This window comes from Vipera berus (assembly GCF_964194415.1).
Source record: "Vipera berus genome assembly, chromosome: 1".
NCBI classification, from domain to species: domain Eukaryota; kingdom Metazoa; phylum Chordata; class Lepidosauria; order Squamata; family Viperidae; genus Vipera; species Vipera berus.
In genome coordinates, this window is record NC_138202.1 from 249723015 (window position 1) to 249746964 (window position 23950).

The window sequence follows — 23950 nt, forward strand, 5'->3', positions numbered from 1 at the left end:
TATGTCAATTTTATTAGAAAAATTAAAAATCAACTCTAATTATATATATAAGAATAACTAACAACCTTGTACCTTCCAAACAGATTAGGTTAATGAGAGGAGGAATTCAACAGGATAGAAGGCAGACAGTCATACTGAATATGATCATTGCATCTATGTTTTTAAATAATCTATCCTTAATTAAAATGCAAAACTGATATGATATATGATATATGATACTACCCTAATGGCAGAAAGTGAAGAAGAACTAAAGAGCCTCTTGTTGCGGGTGAAGAAGGAGAGTGCAAAACCTGGGTTGAAACTTAACATTAAGAAAACCAAGATCATGGCATCTGGACCTCTCAATTCCTGGCAAATAGATGGGGAAGAAATGGAGGTAGTGACAGATTTTATTTTCCTGGGCTCCAAGATCACTGCAGATGGGGATTGTAGCCAAGAAATTAAGACGCTTGCTCCTTGGGAGGAAAGCCATGGCAAATCTAGACAGCACACTAAAAAGCAGAGACATCACCCTGTCAACAAAAGTGCGTATAGTCAAGGCTATGGTCTTCCCAGTTGCAATGTATGGCAGTGAAAGTTGGACCATAAAAAAGGCTGAGCGCCAAAGAATTGAGGCCTTTGAACTGTGGTGCTGGAGAAGACTCCTGCGAGTTCCTTGGACTGCAAGGCGATCAAACCGGTCAGTCCTAGAGGAGATCAACCCTGACTGCTCTTTAGAAGGCCAGATCCTGAAGCTAAAACTCAAAAACTTTGGCCACCTAATGAGAAGGAAGGACTCACTGGAGAAGAGCCTAATGCTGGGAAAGATTGAGGGCAAGAGAAGAAGGGCAAGAGAAGAAGACAGGAAGGCCTGGAGGAACGTTGTCCATAGGGTCGTGATGGGTCGGACACGACTTCGCAGCTAACAACAACAACAAATTAAAATGCACCCACGGCTTGTCTTTGCTTTGGGTCAAGAGAACAAGACAAATAAAACCCTTTATAATGTCAGGGCTACAATTTGGTTGTGTTTTCATACTATTTTGTGGGTAAAAATAATAATTACAAGATGGGGGATTCTGAAATGTAATATCAGCAATTGTAATCCATAACTACATACAAAATAGAACTGTGGGATCTTATGATGTTTCTTTGAAAATATTTTTATTTGACTCAAAAGACTGGAAATAATGCCCTATATATAGAGGAGTTTGATACATCATTCAGATTCATCCATTATTCTTGTTGCAGAGGAAAATTCCCTGGGTTATGAATGGGAGCAAAAGAGGAGAAATGGGTTACTTATGAAACACAGCTAAAAGTTGAGTGGATTCAACAACTTTCATTTCTTGACTGAATCTTAGAGAAGCAGCAATCCTTCCATCTGGATATTTTTCTCAAGGCCTAAAAGAGGCAGCATATAAATTTCATTGATCATGAAGTCTTTAAACTGAACTAATTCCTGTGAAATGAAAACTCCTGAAGTAAAGATTCAGAGAAAAGCCTTGTTACAGCAATTTCCTTTACAGCGCACACTAAAAATCTGAAAGAATATTGACTTATATATAAATGCATACCTTTTCCTATGTACACACTGAAGTTCAGAGTATGAAACACAAACAAGAACGGGAAGGCAAGCATATCTAAATACGCTGGTGGAGTGACTCTCATGATTGGAAAATAGCAATTGAAAGATACAATTTGTTCAAGGGGAATAGAAGTAAAATAGAAAAGAGGAATTGTATTCTATGATAATATTTTCCACATCTGCACAGAAACTCAAGGAAATGAGGACAATGATATTGCAGAGAACATCTGGATTAAAATAAATGGAAGATGAGATTCAAGACAGTTTGTTGCCAGTTGTTTATTAGGAAAATAAAATATAAAGAAAAATAATTCTTATTGAAGTCAGTGACCAGTCCAAAAATATAAATAATACTTTCCAGAAATAAATTGCAGATATTTCATAAGCATGCAGATATAGTGATGGAGGATGTAATTGCTCAAGATGGATGATAGAAACTTACTAGCCAATCTTGTTATCAAAAAAACTCAATGAGAAGAGGAGGAGGAGGAGGAGGAGGAGAAGACGAAGAAGAAGAAGAAGAAGAAGAAGAAGAAGAAGAAGAAGAAGAAGAAGAAGAAGAAGAAGAAGAAGAAGAAGAAGAAGAAGAAGAAGAAGAAGAAATTGCAAAGAACAGACTGAAGAGTAAAAGTGATGCTTGAGACAGAAAGATGGGATGCCTATTTACAGTAGTGGCCAAAATTGTGGAAACCTTTTGGAAAAAGTGTATTTTTGAGGTTTGATGACTAATAACACCACTTTTTAGGGGGACTTGTTGTTGTTGTTAGCTGCGAAGTCGTGTCCGACTCATCGCGACCCTATGGACAACGTTCCTCCAGGCCTTCCTGTCCTCTACCATCTTCTGGAGTCCATTTAAACTCACGCCTACTGCTTCAGTGACTCCATCCAGCCACCTCATTCTCTGTCGTCCCCTTCTTCTCTTGCCCTCAATCTTTCCCAGCATTAGGCTCTTCTCCAGTGAGTCCTTCTTCTCATTAGGTGGCCAAAGTATTTGAGTTTTAGCTTCAGGATCTGGCCTTCTAAAGAGCAGTCAGGGTTGATCTCTAGGACTGACCAGTTTGATCGCCTTGCAGTCCAAGGGACTTGCAGGAGTCTTCTCCAGCACCACAGTTCAAAGGCCTCAATTCTTTGGCGCTCAGCCTTTTTTATGGTCCAACTTTCACTGCCATACATTGCAACTGGGAAGACCATAGCCTTGACTATAAGCACTTCTGTTGACAGGGTGATGTCTCTGCTTTTTAGTGTGCTGTCTAGATTTGCCATGGCTTTCCTCCCGAGGAGCATGCATCTTTTAATTTCTTGGCTACAGTCCCCATCTGCAGTGATCTTGGAGCCCAGGAAAATAAAATCTGTCTCTACCTCCATTTCTTCCCCATCTATTTGCCAGGAATTAAGAGGGCCGGATGCCATGATCTTGGTTTTCTTAATGTTAAGTTTCAACCCAGGTTTTGCACTCTCCTTCTTCACCCGCAACAAGAGGCTCTTTAGTTCTTCTTCACTTTCTGCCATTAGGGTAGTATCATATGCATATCTTAGGTTGTTGATATTTCTTCCAGCAATCTTAATTCCAACTTTTGATTCATCAAGCCCTGCCTTTCTCATGATGTGCTCTGCATATAAGTTAAATAGGCAGGGTGACAGTATACAGCCTTGCCGGACTCCTTTCCCAATTTTGAACCAATCAGTGGTTCCGTGTCCATTTCTCACTGTTGCTTCTTGGCCCACATATAGGTTTCTCAAGAGACAAATAAGATGGTCTGGTATGCCCATCTCTTTAAGAACTTGCCACAGTTTGTTATGATCCACACAATCAAAGGCTTTAGCATAGTCAATGAAGCAGAAGTAGATGTTTTTCTGGAACTCTCTAGCTTTCTCCATGATCCAGCGTATGTTGGCAATTTGATCTCTAGTTCCTCTGCCTCTTCGAAATCCTGCCTGTATTTCTGGTAGTTCTCGATCCACATACTGCTGGAGTCTAGCTTGTAGGATTTTAAGCATAACTTTACTAGCATGAGAAATGAGTTCAATGGTGCGGTAGTTTGAACATTCTTTGGCACTGCTTTCTTTGGAATTGGAATGTAAACTGATCTTTTCCAATCCTGTGGCCACTGTTGAGTTTTCCAAATTTGCTGGCAAATTGAGTGTAGCACTGCATCATCTTTTAAGATATTGAATAGCTCAGCTGGAATACTGTCACCTCCACTAGCTTTGTTGTTGCTCAGCTTTTCTAAGGCCCACTTCACTTCACATTCTAGGATCTCTGGCTCGAGGTCAGTGACCACCTCATTGTGATTATCAGGGACATTAAGCTCATTCTTGTATAGTTATTCTGTGTAATTTTGCCACCTCTTCTTAATCTCTTCTGCCTCTGTTAGGTCCCTGCCATTTTGGTCCTTTATCATGCCCATTTTTGCATTAAACGTTCCCTTCATCTCTCTAATTTTCTTGAAAAGATCTCTGGTCCTCCCTATTCTATTGTTTTCTTCTATTTCTTTGCACAGTTCATTTAAGAAGGCATTCTTATCTCTTCTAGCTATTCTCTGGAATTCTGCATTCAATTGGGCATATCTTTCTTTTTCTCCCTTGCCTTTCGCTTCCCTCCTTTCCTCAGCTATTTGCAAAGCTTCCTCAGACAACCATTTTGCTTTCTTGCATTTCTTTTTCTTTGGGATGGTTTTGGTTGCTACCTGTTCTACAATGTTCTACAATGTTGCGAACCTCTGTCCATAGTTCTTCAGGCACTCTGTCTCTCAGATCTACCGTATATACTTGAGTATAAGCCGAATTTTTCAGCCCACTTTTTGGGCTGAAAAATTCCACTTCGGCTTATACTCCAGTCAACAAAAAAAACTTACCGAGGACTTGTGCGCGGCCGAGGCTTTGGTGCTTCCGGGATCGCGCGCACCTCTCCCAAGCCACCGCCGTCCGAGACCTGCCGAAGTTTGGGGAGGTGCGCGCGCACCTCCCCAAACCTCCCCAAACGTCGGCAGGTCTCCGTTCCTCCGCGCCCTGCCTGCCTGCTTCTTTCCGCAGCGGAAAGAAGCAGGCAGGCAGGGCACGGAGGAACGGAGACCTGCCGACGTTTGGGGAGGTTTGGGCGCCTCCCCAAACCTCCCCAAACGTCGCCGGGTCTCCGTTCCTCCGCGCCCTGCCTGCCTGCTTCTTTCCGCTGCGGAAAGAAGCAGGCAGGCAGGGCGCAGAGGTCCGGAGACCTGCCGACGTTTGGGGAGGTTTGGGGAGGTGCGCGCGCACCTCCCCAAACCTCCCCAAACTTCGGCAGGTCTCCGGACGGCGGCGGCTTGGGAGAGGTGCGCATGATCCTGGAAGCACCGAAGCAAGTCCTCGGTAAGCTCCGGGCGGTCACTTGCTTCGCGTCTCCTGAGGGAAGGGGGGGCGACTGGAGCGGGCGTGTTTCCTCGCCTGCTGGGCGCCGCAATTTGCCCGGGGAACGCGTGGGCCCCGAATGGCAGCGTGGAGCGAGGAAGCTGACAGCCAGGGCTTCCCCGAGAGCCGCGGCCACACAGGGTATTCCTGTGTATTCAGGCTTGCAAAATGGCGGATCAAGCCTCTGCTGGCGGCAGAGGCTTGCAGAACGGCGGATCGGCTTATACTCGAGTCAACAACTTTTTCCAGTTTTTGGGGGTGAAATTGGGGGTCTCGGCTTATACTCGAGTCGGCTTATACTCAAGTATATACGGTAATTCCTTAAATCTATTTGTCACCTCTACTGTATATTCAACAGGGATATGATTTAATTCATACCTGACTGGCCTAATGTTTTTTCCTACTTTCTTCAGTTTAAGCCTAAACTTTGCAATGAGAAGCTCATGGTCTGAGCCACAGTCAGCTCCTGGTCTTGTTTTTACCGACTGTATAGAGCTCCTCCATCTTTGGCTGCAGAGCATATAGTCAATCTGATTTCTGTGTTGACTGTCTGGTGATGTCCATGTGTAGAGCCGTCTCTTGGGTTGTTGGAAAAGAGTATTTGCTATGACCATCGTATTCTCTTGACAAAATTCTATCAGCCTGTGCCCTGCTTCATTTTGTACTCCAAGGCCAAACTTGCCTGTTATTCCGGTTATCTTTTGGCTTCCTACTTTAGCATTCCAATCCCCCATGATGATAAGGACATCATTTTTTGGTATTAGTTCTATAAGGTGCTGTAGGGCTTCATAGAACTGGTCAATTTCATCCTCTTCAGCACTAGTGGTTGGGGCATAGACTTGGACTACTGTGATATTGAATGGTTTGCCTTGGATTCGAACTGAGATCATTCTGTCATTTTGAGGATTGTATCCCAGTATTGCTTTTCCTACTCTTTTATTGACTATGAAGGCTACTCCATTTCTTCTGAGGGATTCTTGCCCGCAGTAGTATACCTGATGGTCATCTGAATTAAATTCCCCCATTCCTGTCCATTTTAGTTCGCTGATACCTAAGATGTCGATGTTCAGTCTTGTCATCTCTTTTTTGACCACGTCCAGCTTTCCTTGATTCATGGAACTTACATTCCAGGTTCCTATGGAGAAAAAATCTTTACAGCATCGGACTTTCCTTTCACCACCAGACACATCCACAGCTGAGCGTCCTTTCGGCTTTGGCCCAGTCGCTTCATTCTTTCTGGCGCTACTAGTACTAGCACTCTGCTCTTCCCCAGTAGCATATTGGACGCCTTCTGACCTGAGGGGCTCATCTTCCAGCGTCATATCGTTTTGCCTTTTGGTACTGTCCATAGGGTTTTCATGGCAAAGATACTGGAGTGGGTTGCCATTTCCTTCTCCAGTGGATCACGTTTTGTCAGAACTCTCTACTATGACCTTTCCGTCTTGGGTGGCCCTGCACGGCATAGCTCATAGCTTCATTGAATTACGCAAGCCCCTTCGCCACGACAAGGCAGTAATCCATGAAGGGGCTTACCATAAAATTATATATCATAAAATTATATATTAAGGGAAAGATAATTTAATCAAGAATGTAATGTAACAAAGTTTGTTCAATTACCTGTACTGTATTTTATGAAACGTTATAGCCAAATAACCAGAAAAGGGAAGCACAACTTGCTTAGGTTGATCTCAGGTAGCTTTCCTTCATCTGATTGCAGCCAATAAGCATGAGGTTTAGAGAGCCAATCAGGTGTCATCTTGTTTTGGCAATGAGCCAATCAGATCACGGTAGGATTCATTTATTGATGTCATGTATTGAAGCTGAGAGGAAGACATTTGTCAGTGTGCTATGTGTTCTTTCATTTAGTGAGTTTGTAAAATGTAATAAAATTAAAGTAATGGTGCAAAGAGTTGACTGGTTGTCCAGAAAGTGATGTAAAATAGTATTATTAAGTGAGCAAGGCTACAGTTATAAAGAAATTAGAAGAAAAATTGGTGGAAACTTAACCAAAGGTGGCATTTCTACTGTACACTTTTCCCAAAAGGTTTCCACAATTTTGGCCATTACTGTAGGGTACTGACTGAAGTTGTTTATGATCTGGTAAAACTTTATGAATTATCTTTGAGAAATTTGAGTATACGGTACTTGTCTCTAATTTCAAAACTAGAGTCAGATTGAAATTTAGGGAGATCCTAGAGAAGATCATAAAATATAAGCAACCTGAAAATAATACAGTGATCACTGGAAGCTTACTGTTGCAATGTAGAAGTTTACTAAATTTACTAAGTTTACTAAGACTCATTTAGTATTCCATAGTCCTGGAATGCTTGACTTCAACAAAGTATTTGACAAAGAACACAGTGATAACTAGCTAGTCAAGTATGGTTTACATTACGGAGATGAAATGCTTCAGATTTGATGCCTTGGAACACACATGTGTACACGTGCTGGACATGTCAGCACCTTCATAAAACAGTTGCATCTTTTACTGGGCTTCCATAGTTGCTGCACAATTCCAAGAAAGTACTCATTTTAGCTAAGTAACAATAGAGAATATACACTCTTTCCAAAGCACATCATACACTTTCATATTTTCCTAAGATGATCCAGTTACCATGCAGGCCTATGAAAAGAAGCAACTTTTTAAAAGAAGATTCCAAACAGGCATTGTATATTATCCACTCTGCAGTATCTTTTCAGTTTCAGATCTGAAGTTCTTCAAATCTCTCATCTAGTTGACATAACAATTAAGTAGCTGTAAAGCTGGCTCAAAAACTGCAAGAAATATATGGTAAATATTGGGTGAAGAATATAAATATTACCAACTCACCTACGAAATTCTTAGAACATAGGATAATCCCAGATTACACATTTATTAATTTATTTAACAAATTTAGATAGTGACCTATCTATTCTGGATGAAGAACAGAATGGAATAAGTAGAATCTAAAAGGGAAGAAAGATTTGTAAACTGGAGCTCTTGCAATATTACTACTTAGAATCAACTCAACTCTGAAGAAACCACTTTTAAAACTTTCATAGAATTTTTTCACAAAATTAGAAATAAGTTTGAACTTCTCCAGAGAACTTCACAGAAAATATATTTAAGCAGTATATTCATATTTAGGCACATTGTTTCATTTATTTGCTCCATAGGCAATTATTGCTTCTGAAGATCCACAGCAGTTAGTAGTTTCGGAGGAATTATTCATGGAACCTAAGCCAGTAACCCATCTTATCAGATGCTGATGAATTTGACATAAGTTATTTATGTGACCTTTGGAATAACAAGCTAGAATGTCTTGTTCTGGTAAATCAATGAAAGAACATATTAAACAACATGAACATTGTAATCTATAACTTTAAAAGGAGGATATTGGACACCTCAGAGAATATTTAATAGGGGCTATTTACAATCACCTGCTACTGGAAATTTATCCCAAAAGTTGGAACATTAAGATACATGGTTTGATTGTCTCCTATTACTACTGCATTTGGAGCTGACATCAACAGGATTATTAATATGACTTAGAATCAATTACTTTATATTAAGAAGCATGAATTCTTCTTAGTTATATCCTTAGGATTTGGAAGTTATTAAGAAATCAATAATTTTTTCAAGCCTTGGGATCGACTAAAAATATTATATTGTATTGGAAAGAAAAAAAAATCCACACCTGGTTTCAGCAATGAATTGTTTAAATGTATTGAATTAATTTTTTTTGGATAAGAGGACAATGAAGATTTAGCAATATGGTCAGTTTTTTGGAATTACTAGGCTTCTAGCCCCCTTTTATTTATGTTTATTCTTTAATTCTGTTTGATGTTACATAAAATTGTATTTTATTACTTTGCCTTGTGAAATAATTTAACAAAACATATTAAAAAGTGCTCACGAATTGCTCTTTATCAGATTGGTAAGAGGCACTGAGTAGGGTACACAAAAGTTCAGATAGGGGCTGTGGGCTTTTCAGCACTATAATGCCCTTTACATGGTAGAGGGAATACTTTTCAATCTGCAGATGACATAGAAATGGATTGGACAATGTTATTCTTGAAAACTGAATAGAAGTTGGATTCAATGGCCCTTCCAATTTTATAATTCAACATTTTTGTTTCTATAAAAAAGAAGGCATTACTGATCCTCAAACTGATCTTTCTTCATCATGCAATTGTTAGTAATAGACCTACAAATATCACATAATTAAATGCCACTCTTTATTGCATACCTTTCATAGTATGGTCCTGCATTATCTCATGTGTTAAACATGTAAATAGAAAGTCATCACAGGTAAAATATGCAGCAACTATAAATAATTACAGTGATTATTCTTGTTTATCTATTGATTACGTAGTTGACATTTAAATACAAGACAGATCCATATTAGCTCACTATTCAAGTAGAACAGAATTTATTCTTTGCATTTATATATTCAATATCCCAGTGAGGGCACTAAGAAGGATAATATAATACAAGGCATCATTCCACCAATGCCCCCTCCCCATATATTTAGGATTGAAGTATATATTCAGTCCCAACCTGTCAGATATTTGAGTAGGCTTGGTTAGGAAACAGATACCACAAGGATTCCAGGAATAATGTTTTATTGTTGTAGAGCAGGGGTAGGCAACCTTGGCTCTTTTATGACTCGTGGACTTCAACTCCCAGAATTCCTGAGCCATCTTCAAAGTCTCTCAGAATTTCTCTCTGCTTCACCTTATACAGAATCAACTGAAGTTATTCTAAGTTGCTTTCTTATGCATCTTACTATTGCAGGATTATATGGATATTTCACTGCCCTTATCAATTCATTCCTTCCTTCTCACAGGCCTATGGGGTAGGCATAAGGGAAATTATCTAAATTCTAAATTTAGTAATATTGATTACTTAGTTTTTGTAATTCTTTGGATGCCAAAGAACAAAGATACAAATGGAATTAGTATATGATGTCTAGAAAAATAAGTATGTCATAACTATTCTGAATAATCATTTGTAATTAAGCAACTATTTTAGTAATACTATTTAATACTTAATTGTTTTAAATGAATCCTGGTGTTTAAAGTATTCTGATTTCACAAGCATCTAAAAGGGCTCTAATAGCAAATAACAGAAACATAATGCCTCTATTTTATTTTGCAAAGGATAGAATTATTCTTTTCATATCTTCATATTATTCTAAGAAAGGCTCCCAACTTTTTTTTTTAAAAAAAACCACATTCATTTTTTCCCAACTGTGACTGGATTCATAGAGAATTCAGCCATAATTCCTAATGGCATACTGCAGTGCTGCAACTTAGCATGAGACGCCCACATCTGCATCTCTTTACTCCAGCAGCAGGTGATTAAAAAAATTGTGATTATTGGCATCCTTTCATTTCTTTACTAAATATGACAATCTTTACAAAGAAACAGTATGCTCCTGCTGAAGAATCTGATACAAGTTGACAATCTCTCTGGAAGCTGTCATAAGCACTTTCCATGAAGCTATAGCAGATATGTAAGGTAAAACCAAAATGAGTTGATAAATAAAAGCAACCCTGAGAACAAAGGTTAAACCTTATGAACTCACAGAAATGAGAGCATCAGGACTTCTCCAGACAACATGCGTTTGCACTATTTGAACTGGAAAAACAATTCCAATATTTCTCAGAACAGAAATCTCATAAAACTAGTGCTAATTTCCAACCGCGTCTGCAGTTTTTATTAATGCAAATATCTGACAACATTGCAAGTATTCAACTAGGGAGAACAAATGCACACAGATGGTAAGGAAGAACAGCAGTACAATTTTGATAAAGCACAAATCATATAAGGTACTAATTTTCCCTTCTCTCATTATAGACACATGCAGGATAGACGGGTTTCATAGAAACCCACTGTTATTCCAGATAGAATAAAAAGGTAAAGGTAAAGGTTACCCCGCACATTTGTGTTAGTCGTTTCTGACTCTAGGGCTGGTGCTCATCTCCGTTTCAAAGCCGAAGAGCCAGCGCTTGTCCAAGGACATCTCCGTGGTCATGTGGCTGGCATGACTAGACACCAAAGGCGCACGGAACACTGTTACCTTCCCACCGTAGTGGTCCCTATTTTTCTACTTGCATTTTTATGTGCTTTTGAACTGCTAGGTTGGCAGAAGCTGGGACGAGTAACAGGTGCTCACTCTGCTACGCAGCACTCAGGATTTGACCCGCCAAACTGCCGACCTTCTGATCAACAAGCTCAGTGTCCTAACCCACTGAGCCACCACGTCCCTCCAGATAGAATAGTGACATTCTTATATGTATTAAGGAGGAGCAAAGTGAATACGCTAGCCCACGGGTCTTCAAACTTGGCTCTTTTATGACTTGTGGACTTCAACTCCCAGAATTCCTCAGCCAGGTGAATGTCTGTAGTAAATAGACCTGTCCAAAGAGACATACCTCATCAACAAGAATCCTGATTTTCTACATTTTAACTTCAGGGAGAGTCTCCACAGCAAGAGCGTTCTTTACTGCAACTGTTTTTTATACACAGAATACAGTGCAAGGGGGACTAGGACCACCACATTTCTTTCTAGTCATCTTGAATGTAAGTAGAGTATCACTGTTTTGTCTTAATATTTGAGGAGGGTTAGTACTTACTAGCTTATTTGGGAATCCCTCCCCCAGCTCCCCATATGTCAAGTTCAAATGATGGCCTGGGTAGCTGTGTAGACTTCCAAGTGTCTGGACTAGTGATGTTCTAACAGGTTTGGTTTGGAAAGAAATAAGCTGCTGCAGCTTCTTAAGAAAATGTACTATTTCCACCATACATTGAGAAGGGAAGGAAGATATCAAAATGCATATATATGCTAGATTTAACACTTTACTTAAAAATAATGGAAATACAATAATTTTAGTTATCTACTGACGTCTGGAATTTTAGAACAATGAAAAATGACTCATGCATTTCATTTGAATTCCCCCCCCCCCCGGGATGTGACATTGGTTCTTAATGATGTGAACAGGGAGAGTACTAAGCATGCAGGAGCCAAGTCCCATCAGCCAAAAAAGTAGTGCCTGTCCTCTTGAACATTCTCCCTTCAGAGATTAGGATGGCTCTAATCCTGTTGGCCTGTCATATGATCTTGATGATCTGGTTATGGGCACAAGCGTGGGGTCCTGAGTGTGCTAAGGGTCTTGTTTCCTACAGATTATAATATCTCTCAGCTGCTATATGTATTTAACTTTCTTTTGTATTGTGCCTGTAATTTGGGTTTAATTAATTTTTATGATTGTTTGCCACCCACTTGTTTGAGATGGGTGGCCATGTAAATTGAATAAATAAATATATAGATAAATTTCAACTGCATTAAATATCATGAAAGTCTAGAGCCTTCTGCTCTCATTCCCCCTCTTCTCTTTAAACATTTTCATTTTACATCTGTGCTATTTTCAGCAATGTGTAACTTTAAACATCAAAGTACAAATTGGTTTCAGAGGATTCTTTTGATGTTCTATTCCCAGCATAGGAGCAAAGCTGAAAGCTTTTTCTTCCAAAATGTTTTATCAATTCAATTTGAGTTACATGTAAAAGCATAAAGTGCATAATGTGCAAACATGTTTTTATATTCTTATTTAAGACCAAATCAGTGATCTCAAAGCTCCTTCTTTACAAGGTAGCTGTAACTTGACCTTGGGGCTGAACAGATTAAAAACTGATCTTTGCAAAAAATATTAAAAAACAGATAACTCCTTTGCAGAGATCTGTGATCCTATCTATGCTCTAACAACTATTAACCCTACTGAACCTTCGACCATAGTGGTTACTTCCTCCCATCCCACACAGCACATTTCTCTTTTGATATTTTAACCTGCAGTTGATATTTTAAGCATAAAACCAGATAGTTTTAATTTTCAATAATCCTTTTTCTTCTTAACTAGGTTTATTAACCTGTTTTGTATCTAATTTAGAATCACAGATGAATTAGGAAATATAGCATGGTATTACTTAATTAATTTTCTCTAATTTTATTCAGTAACCAATAAAACACTCAAGTTATTCAGCAGCACTTCCAGGAATATCTTTCCTTACCCTCCACAATGAGGCAATATAACAGGGATTGTGGAGGGAAGCAGAGATTAACTTGCTAAAATTATGTGCTTGGCTTATTTTTCCAACCATAAAAAAATATTTTTATTCACATTGAGATTTTGGATCTGCAATTACTTGACCATTTAATTTGTAATTTAGTAAACAGTGCTTTCATTTTTTAAAAAAATGCAGTGTGATTTCAAAATAGCAATAACTGAAAAGACATTTTACTAAAGGATACAAAAGGCTTCTGTAAGATGTATCACAGTATGAGAACTCTGAGCAAATTTCAAAGTGTTCCTTATTTTATTCCATAAAATATATGGAATAGATACAAACAATTCCAGATCTCTATATAAACCTATTACCAAGTCTATCTATGTAGAATTATTTTTCTCCAGAATGATTTTTATTGGAGAAGCCTTTGGCATATGAGAAAACAAAATGGCAGATTTGAGCAACAGTACAGTTTTCTAACAAAACTCTGTGAACAAAGAGTAATACCATGATTTAATATCAGCACATCCCTGTGTTTGTGTGTGTGTTGCTTAATTAAGAATAGCATTTAGAAACATATATGCAGTAGTGCTTAATAAATACATGAAGAAGTATACTTTTGACTCATTTTTAATTGCTTTCTCTCTATTATGTTTTAAGATTTGTGTGGTGAACTCAACACATTTTGGATCATATTTATGCAGAAATAGTAAAAATTCAGAATGGTTCACAAACTTTTAAGCAATACACACAGACACACACACACCCCTTCTGTGTTGTGATTCAGGGTCAGCCTGTGGGTTCGGCAGTTGGGTCGGACGACTCAGAGGAGGAGGAAGAGGGGGGTGTTGAAGAGCTTGCTGAGGGGATTGGACAGCTTGATGAGAGCCCTCAGCCAGGCCCCTCTCATCTGGTCACGACGCAGACCCAGCTGTGTGAGCCTGACAGCGTGGATGATGATGACCCACAGCTGGCCCTGTTCAAGGAGGCCCGACGCAGGAGGCAGTCAATCAGGAGTAAACAGAGGAAGGCAATGGGGCTCCTCGGAAGGAGGCAGAGAGAAGCCACGCCCTGAACTGTATTTAAGGGGGAATGCGTGGGAGGGCTGGTTTGCTGAAGGCAACCGCTTGAAAAGCTCCTGTTTCTTGGTTCGTGTCTTGTTCTATTTGTTTTTGTAGCAATAAATTTGGCAGGCGTAATTCCAGCCTCTTGACTTCTTGTAAAAGGGGTTGTCCCTGCCTTTTCTGCAGGGCCGGTAGCAGGCTGGCCCTGCAGAACATTCTGTTCTAAAAAGCAAAGAGACAAATCTTCTCATGGTGATCTTTATGACGACTGCTACTGGAAGCAGCTTAGACATAATGGAGGATTTAATTAGTGACTGTAATTGTCTCTAGCATACAATATTACTTACGTTTGTTCTAACAATCAACCTTGACATACCTGGCGTAATGTGCGGGCTACCAAACTTTCTAGTACGGGTCCTCTATCTTCATGGAGCAGGTGAACCTCATCAAGAATAAGGAGCTTCACTAGTTGAGAGAGAGCGACATCGCCAACACTCTTTCTGGTCACAACGTCCCATTTTTCTGGAGTGGTTACAAGCATCTGAGAAAGGAAATGGCCAAAAAAAAAAGTTGTAGTCTTTAAGTTTATTTTTCACTGCCTTGCTGAGGTGTCAAGAGCAACTTGAAAAGTAACAAAGCTAAGCAGACTAACTTGAAATGGCAGCATTAAAACTTTCTTCTTTGCAACTGAAACTGCAATAGAAAGTCTATTAACTAAGTACAGCTATTTACAAACTTTCCAAAGGATGCCCAATCCTAGTTGTCTTTATGTCTAGCCATTCCAAATGTGCACTTACTTGTAACTTGTCACATTAAAACATTTGTATACAGAGAGGCCAGGGCAAATCTCAGAAGAGGCATTAGGATGGCAAAACAACAATACAAACAAAAGGTGGAGAACCACTAAGCGAATAACGATCCGAGGCAAGTATGGCAGGGACTGCAGCACTTAACCAACTATAAGGGCAGCACGAGGAGCATGGCAAACACCGATGCCTCGTTGGCTGAGGAGCTGAATATCTTCTTCGCCCGCTACGAGGTTAAAAGACCAGACCCCGTAGCCTTTGCTGGTCGGCCTTCTGACTCTCAGCCACTCACCCTGTGTGAACACCAAGTGAGAGCTGTATTGAAGGCTGTGAATCCCAGCAAAGCCACAGGCCCAGATGGGGTGCTGGGGATAGTGGTCAGGAATTGTGCCGATCAATTAGCAGGGGTCCTGACAAGGATTTTTAACACCTCCTTGCAAACGGCATGTGTACCATCGTGCTTGAAAGCAGCTACCATTGTCCCAGTCCCCAAGAAAACTGCAGTTGAGTGCCTAAATGACTACAGACCTATTGCATTAATGTCTGTAGTCATGAAATGCTTCGAAAGATTGGTTCTCCAACATCTTAGGACATGCCTCCCACTGGACTTTGATAAACATCAATTTGCCTACAGGGGAAATAGGTCGACAGACGATGCCATAGCTACTGCTTTACACTCTGTAGCAAGTCATCTTGAGAGACCTGGAAGTTATGTCAGGATGCTGGCTTTCAACACCATTTTGTCGAGCATTCTCATCCAGAAGCTGACTGACTTGAAATTCTCCCCCGCCATCTGCGATTGGATTCAAGACTTTCTTAGGGATCGGTTACAAACAGTAAGGGTTGGGTCTGCTTTGTCCACCCCCCTGAAGCTTTGCACCGGCACGCCACAGGGCTGTGTGCTTAGCCCCTACCTGTACTCTTTATACAGTTATGATTGTGTATCATCTGACCCATCCACTGCGATAATCAAGTTCGCAGATGATACAACTGTGCTGAGTCTTATTACAGGTGGGGATGAGACAGCATATGGGGCGGAGGTACAAAAACTATCCATATGGTGTAGTAACAACAACTTGCACCTAAACATTGGCAAGACGAAAGAGATGGTGTTAGACTTCTGGAGAAAAAAGGAGGAACCTGCCCCACTTTACATCGGGGAGGACTGTGTGGAGAGAGTTTCCTCCTTTAAATTTCTGGGAGTCTATCTCTGTGAAGATCTGACCTGGAAAGTTAACACAACCCAGGTGGCTAGAAAGGCCCAACAGAGGCTTCACTTTCTTAGGGTCTTGCGGAAGAACAGGGTAGAACAACGGCTAATGACCCTCTTTTACCGGTCTACTATAGAGAGCGTCCTCTCGTATGGTATTGTGGTTTGGTATGCTGGTTTGACAGCCGCGGACAGGAAAGTATTACAGAGGGTAGTGAGCACAGCACAAGACATTGTGGGCTGTCCCCTGACACCACTGGATGACATCGCCAGGGCTCGTTGCCTTGGAAGAGTGAGGAAGATTCTCAGGGATGACTCACACCCTGGACGGTATCTCTTTACTCTCCTACCATCTGGTAGGAGATATAGGAGTATAGCCAGCCGTACCAACAGGCTGAAAAATAGCTTTTATCCGTGGGCTGTTAGGCTTTTAAATGGGATATAATCTCTGTGAACTTATGCAGAATTGACTTGGGAAGCCGGTGTGTGGTGTAGTTGGTTCACATGGTGTGGTAGGATGGAGGGTTTGCTGTCACTGTGTGTTGGGGGGAGAGAGCACGGGGGGGGGAGGCTCAGCTAATCTCAATGTACACATGTTGTACTTTGACAATAAAGGTTTATTATTATTATTATTTATTATCTCACCCTTTGGTTGGGAGAGATTCCCAGTGTTGATTAGAGATTAATAAGCAAATGCAATTCTTGCAGTTGTGCTTGTGTTAATCTAAATAGTTATAACACACACACACACAAATCCTAGTGGAATTGAGAAGGCTGATGTATGCTCTGCTTGCTTTAGTGGATGATCATTGGGAGAGTAAGCTGTCAGTGGCATGTTACATCAAGTTCCCCTGCAATTTCAAAAGCAGCTAAGGTCCAAAATTGTAACCTGGCAAGTACCTAGAAAACAATGAACAAAAATTGGGAATGCAATATTGCCCATATTCCCTGGGTTACAATTGAAGCTTATTGGCACATATGCATAAAAGTTGTTACCAATCCTTAAAATATCAATTTTGTTGTTTTAATATTATGAGATTTCAACTGCATATTCCGGAAAACAGACCAAAACATAGGCACTTAACTACTGAAATTTAAGAGATGGTATTGCACATTTGCATCTGTTTAGTAGAAATGAAAAATCATTGTCTTGGAAATAATAAATCTCAGGTCTCAAGAGCATATGAAAATTAATATCCATTAAAATAGAGTAACTGTACAACTTCACATTCAAGAACTATCTTATGAATAAAATGGAGCAAATGATTTTAATTGAGCATTACATCCCACAGCACTTGCAGGTTTAAAACATGGAAAAAATAAAGCAAGCGGTCATAAAACGTGTATTAACTGCTGGTTTGGAATGGAATTTCCTTGCTGCACTTGAACATGGTTTAAGCTAGTTAAATCTTTTACTAAGTATGGTTTTAACAATAAAAACTTTACATTACCTATTCAGACTTATTAGAACAAGGATATGACAAAATGAGCTTGATAGCCAAACATTTGCTTAGTAACAAAAAAAAGACAGAAATACGTAGCTCTGGACAATTTATCATATCTTCCCTTTTTAATCATATAGAAAAAAACAGCTTCTTAAAATGTTGCATGATTGGGCTGTGTGAGTGTGTGTGTGTGTGTGTGTGAGAGAGAGAGAGAGGGGGGGGAGGGAGGGAGAGGGAAAGCCTCAGTATTTTTGACTAAATGTGGGAGATTTTTCATTAAGCTTCTTATTCTGTGCAGACATTTATTTAGTAACATACATGCACAGTAATCATTGATGTTTTAGCTGGGTAGTGTGAAAACCTTTTAAAAAAGTAAGCATGAGGAATTTTTCTTGACTCTCCTGCTACATTGTACATTGATTACATAGCAACCAAAATCATTTTTGTGATGGGATACCTTTGAATATCCCAACAAAATAATAACAAGGTTGAAGATGCTAGTCACCAAAGAACTAGGCACAGATCAGTTGATAATATCAAAGCCAGGAGCAGCAACCTTTTCTAGCACGCTAATTGTAGTATTTAATAAGTATGTGATAACTCTAAATACTGCATGTTCAACCAGATTTTACAAACTGTTGTCACACCTATTATTGATGCAAGTGATTTAACACTTTGAAATGAACAGATCTCAGCTACAAAAATTAGCAGCTGTAATTAATTAGCAAACTGTCATGAAATATATTTAGCAATGCATATTAAGAATTTAAAGGTGTGAAGTGCTCCAAATACTAGCTATTTAGCTGATTTGCCAGAGCTAAACTGGTACTGCTGTGATCACACTTCTTCTTGTGCTACAGTTACACTGTCACAACTTAAAATAAAAAAGAAATATATGCCTCCCCACCTTTCTTTTCAGTTTTATAGCATTTGGAAACATCCTGTATCAATGAAGTGCTTTTTTATGGCTAAGTTATAATTAAAACTTGCTGTTGGAACTCTAAAGAATAGTAATACAGTAATTAAATGTGAAAATGTGTACATTGTTACCCTGAAGATGGCGTGAACGTACTGTATGCAGTTGTTCTGAATTTCAATAGAGCTCTGACAGAAACACAATTTAAACAGAGGACAGAGACCACACAAACACCTGATGGACTGAATCCAACGTTAGAAGATGAATAACAACAACGCTTCCTTTAAGATTTATGCCTAAAATATTGTGAAACCGGAAAATCTGGAAGGGAGAATAACAAACAACTTTGAGATGTCCAGTTTAAAACACAGTAGTAAGCCTTTTCTATGCCCTGGGATTTAAGTAGGCAGCTTCATTCTCAGTCTGCCTAGAGCCTCAGCAATCTAACGCTGAAATGTAATTTCCTGGAAAAGAAAATCAAAGATTCACAGGCTCACCAAAAATTAGATGCAGTAGGCATCTCCAAATCTAATTTTCATTCCAGATCAGGATATGACAACCAGTTAGAGTTCTTTCCTTTTCAGTGTTACAAAAGTGGGAATTTATTAGAACAAGAACATGTACTTTATCTTGAGTTTTAATCAAAAAAATATCAAACTTTGTTCAAGGTCCAAAAATGCTACTGTGCTCAATTAGAGGGACTATTCGGGCTTACAAGATACAGGTCCCCATATTCTAATTCCCATTTCTAAGACACTTTAGGTAATGGTATACAATGTTTAGAAAGAAGCAGACTATCTCTATCCATCTGTTCTGGGCTTCTCCCAAAAGATTTAAATAAGTCACACAACATGGATCCAATGTGTTGCTGCAAGCTTAAGGAGTTCTTCAGAATACTTTTCAGAGGGAGATGGGCAGCACATAAATTAACTAAATCAGTCAATCAATCAACAAAAGTGCCACTGCTCATTGGCCCAAGGTCCCTATATTTATTTATTTATTTATTAATGGGATTTATATCCTGCCCTATCTCCCGAAGGACTCAGGGCGGCTAACAACAAAACATATAATAAGTACAGAAATTAAGATAAAAATAAAATTAAAATCATCTGTGCAATAAATTAAAATTAAAAATTAAAAATAAATTAAAAATTGTAAATATAATTAAAATGCCTGTCAGTCCAGGTCAGCCAGGTGGAAAAGGAGTGTTTTGAGGCCGCGGCGAAAGGACTGGAGATTTTGGGCCATCCGAAGCTCAGGGGGGAGCTGATTCCATAGGACTGGCGCTCCCACAGAGAAGGCCCTCCCCCTGGGGGTCGCCAGCCGACATTGTCCAGCCGACGGTACCCTGAGGAGGCCTTCTCTGTGTGAGCGTACTGGGCGATGGGAATTCGTTCCCGGTAGCAGATGGTCCTGCAAGTATCCTGGGCCTAAGCCATGTAGGGCTTTAAAGGTAAGTACCAGCACCTTAAATCTCACCCGGAGGGCAACCGGTAACCAATGCAGCTCATGGAGCAGAGGTGTTATATGGGAGTATCGGGGAGCTCCCATCACTACCCGTGCAGCCGCATTCTGCATGGTTCAAAGGAGTTTTTACTTTATCAGTAGTCACACATGTTTGAAGAACAAATCATTGGCATAATTCAGCCATATTGGAAAGAAACTTTGTTCTTTGTACCTTTGAATGTAGTACAGTAGCATGAGAATAAGGATCTGTGAGGGAGGTCTGGCAGATGGCAATCTGTCACAGACTTCTCTAAAACTTAAAAAAGAGTAGAATCGTCAATGAAGTGTTTATACTCTCTCCATCTTCCCTTTGTCAAAGGGAAGATGATTCTTGCTTAACTGCAGCTCGGCGGCTGGTTATGTTAACTCTCTCCAAGCTGCTGAGAGCGAGCTAATTTTAACATGCTTCAACAAATGCGCATACATCAAACTTGTATTTCTTTAAAACTGTTTATCGGAAGGTCAAGATAAAGAGAAGAGGCAGGAGTGGGAAGAAAAGGAATATGTGCCTGAAAGTGAAGACAGTAACCTGTGTTACTTTATTAATAGAGAAAAAAACAAAGCACAAGGTCTGTTGGATACATACCTGTGAAATGTCCATATGACGCACTTACTGTAAGCTTTAAGGTTGGTTAACAAGAAAGAAGCCACAGACTTGTTCTATACCCTCCAACAGCAGGGCTATCCAACTATCCTTTTATGGGCTCATTTACGCTTAAGCATGGATGTCCTTGCATGCTTAAATGTAAAGAAAACATAGGCACACTGTTCGGGGAAACAGAAGGTAAGGGACATTCAAACTGATCAAACATTGATGGGCTTCTTGTTTTAATCTGGGTGGACTTTATGAGACAGCAATAATATGGCATTGTAGGAATGGGTGAGAGCTGATTCTTGAGTTTTTGTTTTACTACAGGTAAAAAGGGCTCACCTCATCCCTTTAAAAATGGTCCCACAAAATTCAGCCCCATCCAGTCTCTCCACACATGGGGAAATGGGATCTATGAACGATATGCTTAGGGACTTTAAGTCGTCTGTGTAACACAGGAAACTCACCCCAGTTAATAAGTTATTATGTTGCTCAAAGCAGTCACTGTCAGATCATTTGCTTAGATAGCCCAGAATACCTGAAGGGCATAAAGTGACATACATAATCAGACTATTACAGCGGTATGACTGAAGATTTCCATTCATTCCAAAGGACAATAGGGACCAGGTGAGCATCACTAAAAGTATAATGTTAATACATAATGCTGCTGACACATACTATTAACTTTTCATCATTATTACCATAATTAACTTGCAACACTACAATAAATTTCATGGAATGATAACATTCTTCATTTAAGCATCTGGAAAAACATTTAATCTTCAAAATAAAAACCTCTTAAAATACTTTTCTAGATTCTTGTTGTATTTTACTTTAGCAAGCAGCACTGCAAAGCATTTTCATTTATATTGCTATTATACCACTTCACTTCCCTCCGCACAAAAACAGCCAGAAAATAAAGTGTCACATTTGTTTAATGCAATGGAACTCATGCAAGACATTTCAATCTGGCTTCTGTATTAGGGCATGACAAAATAGAAATGGGTTAACTGTCAATATTTTAACTGTCAACTTACATTTTTCTCTGCCCATGTAATTTTCTCCCCAATACCCTAGCAGTGCCTTGATTTTTACCAGGCAGAATGATGTTCATCACTGCAGAGTCGTGGTGTGTGCAGATGATCATTGCTTGCCAAATGTAAAAATGGGTTGTAAATGTGAAATTAACACCACTGAACAAAGACCGACAACAGTATCTTACATCCTTATCACCACATATTTAGACCACTAGAATGTGCTCTACATGGCACTGCCTCTGAAATTGATCAGGATATTGTCATTGTCATAAAACGTGGTAGTCAAGATGTTAGCTAGTGACAGCTGCTGTTGCTAGTGCACCGAGAACTACCGTCTCCCAACAAAATCTGTCTGGTTCATACATGCATTTTAGGGAGAGGATTGGCTTTCTGTCCTTGCAAAACATCGGGGGGACTGGTTCAAAAGAAAGGAATGCCTTGAGTGCCTGTGGAAGAAGACAAAAAGGGAACCTGACTGAATGCAGGTACTTTCTCATGTTCAGGTGTACTTTGTGGCAATGAGGGAGGTAAAGTATTCTCACTTTTCTTCTTTATTCTATTGATGGATTGTTGTCCAGCTATCCTGTATAGGGTTACAAACTTCTTTTCAGGAAGCAGGTAGTATTGTGAACTCTTGTCTGGCTGTTGTGACCAATTTGCACAGCACCCTTCTGACAAAGGAGTTCACCAAAGTGTTAACACCTCATGGACAGAGTGGTGTCCAGATCAAGTGCTGTGTGATACTGTGTGATCAAGTGCTGTGTGCATACTGTGTGATCTCAGATTCCTTTAGGCCTGTAAACTAGAAAGTGAAAGTGTGATTTGTGGCTTGGACTCTGGCTTTTACCAGGAGCAGGAGAGATGTGTGATTACTTGGATCCTGGACATTATTAATGCTCAGTCTTTGAAGTATGCCCTCTTCTGAAGCGGCTGTCCTTGGATATGGTGGTCTTAGAAAACCATCTGTGATGCTCCATTTTTTGCTTTTTAGGAAATGTTGTTGAGATGGTAGTAGTAAAGCACCCTAGAACAGTAGTTCATCTGGAATCTTTTCAGTCAAGGCTCAGGATCAGATATACTGGTTGCTCTCCTGGATAACCTATGTTAGGACCTGATGAGCACTGTATGCCTTTCCTGTTTTTTTGGATATCTTGGCAGCTTTTGATACCATCAACCATGGTATCTTACTAGATTACCTTCAGAGGGTTAGGGATTGGAAGCACTCTTTTCCCAGTGGTCCTGTTCCATTCTCCACAGACTTCAGTTTTAAGTAGTGAACAATCTGAGGTCAGTTTGGCCCTTCCTGCCTTAGATAATGCTTCAAGGCTCAGTCTCCTCTTGTCTACTCCTTAACATTTACATGAAGCTTCTGGGAAAGGTTATTCAGCTCTTTGTGATCTGATACCATCAGGATGCTGACCATGTCACACTTTACATCACCACCCTAGGCTGTAAGGGAAAAGCTGTCAATGTTACATTCTAGCCGTATGAGGCTCTAAGAGTCTGAATGGAAAAGAATAGACTGGAATTAAATCTAAGTAAGTTGGAATTCTTTGTTTGTTCATTATAATTCTCTATTGACACCAGCATGATCTCTGAATAGGCTTGCACTTCCTGCGAAGGAGCCAGTTTGTAACTAGGGGCCCTTCTGGAACAAACTTCCTTAAGCAACGAATGGAAGCCATGGCTAAAAGGTCTTTCCCCACCTTCACTTGGTGCACTAACTGCAGCCTTACCTAGCTATGATAATGTTGTCGTTACCACTCAGTCTCTGCAATGCTCTACATGGGACTGCCTTTAAAGGTTACTCCGAAACTACAGGTGGTCCAGAATACATTGGCTCCTGTGTTAATTGGTTTCTAATATTGAGAACATGTAGCTCCAATACTGAGCATACTGTAGTTGTGAGCAGTTGGTTTCCGGATATAATTTAAAGGGCTAGCTTTGACCTATAAAGCCTTTCATGGCTGATATTTTGATACCCTCAGGCTGGCTGGTCAAACCTTAATTGGCTGAAGCCACTAGATCATCTAAAGAGAAATGCTGATAGTCCTGCACTTCTAGGAAGTGAAAGGAGCCCGAGCTAGAAGGTGATGCTTTTCTATGGTATTGGTGCTTTGGAATAGTCAACTAAGGGAGATCAGACGAGGCCCCTCCCTGGTAATGGATGTTCAAAACTAAGCTCTTTGGGAGAACATTTCTGTTGAGCTCATCACTGTACCATCTTCTATTTTTCTCCCTTTTTTCTGCCTTTCTTTTTATCCTTGTGATTAAGGATGATTTACTAGGTTTGGTATTATATATCTATATATCTATATATCTTGAGTGTTTTGAGCACCTCGTCGACCCAAATATGGGTGAAGCTTGAAATAGCTA

The 23950-nt window shown here is 39.8% G+C and overlaps 1 protein-coding gene across 1 annotated transcript in view; it reads right to left on the reverse strand.

Annotated features, from left to right (window-relative positions):
* ASCC3 (activating signal cointegrator 1 complex subunit 3) overlaps positions 1 to 23950 on the reverse strand; it is a 231550-nt gene that overhangs the window by 151341 nt on the left and 56259 nt on the right. Inside the window, exon 11 of the mRNA XM_081312640.1 lies at positions 14442 to 14606. Within this exon, the coding sequence (XP_081168766.1) occupies positions 14442 to 14606 (165 nt within the window). The remainder of the gene's footprint in view (positions 1 to 14441; positions 14607 to 23950) is intronic.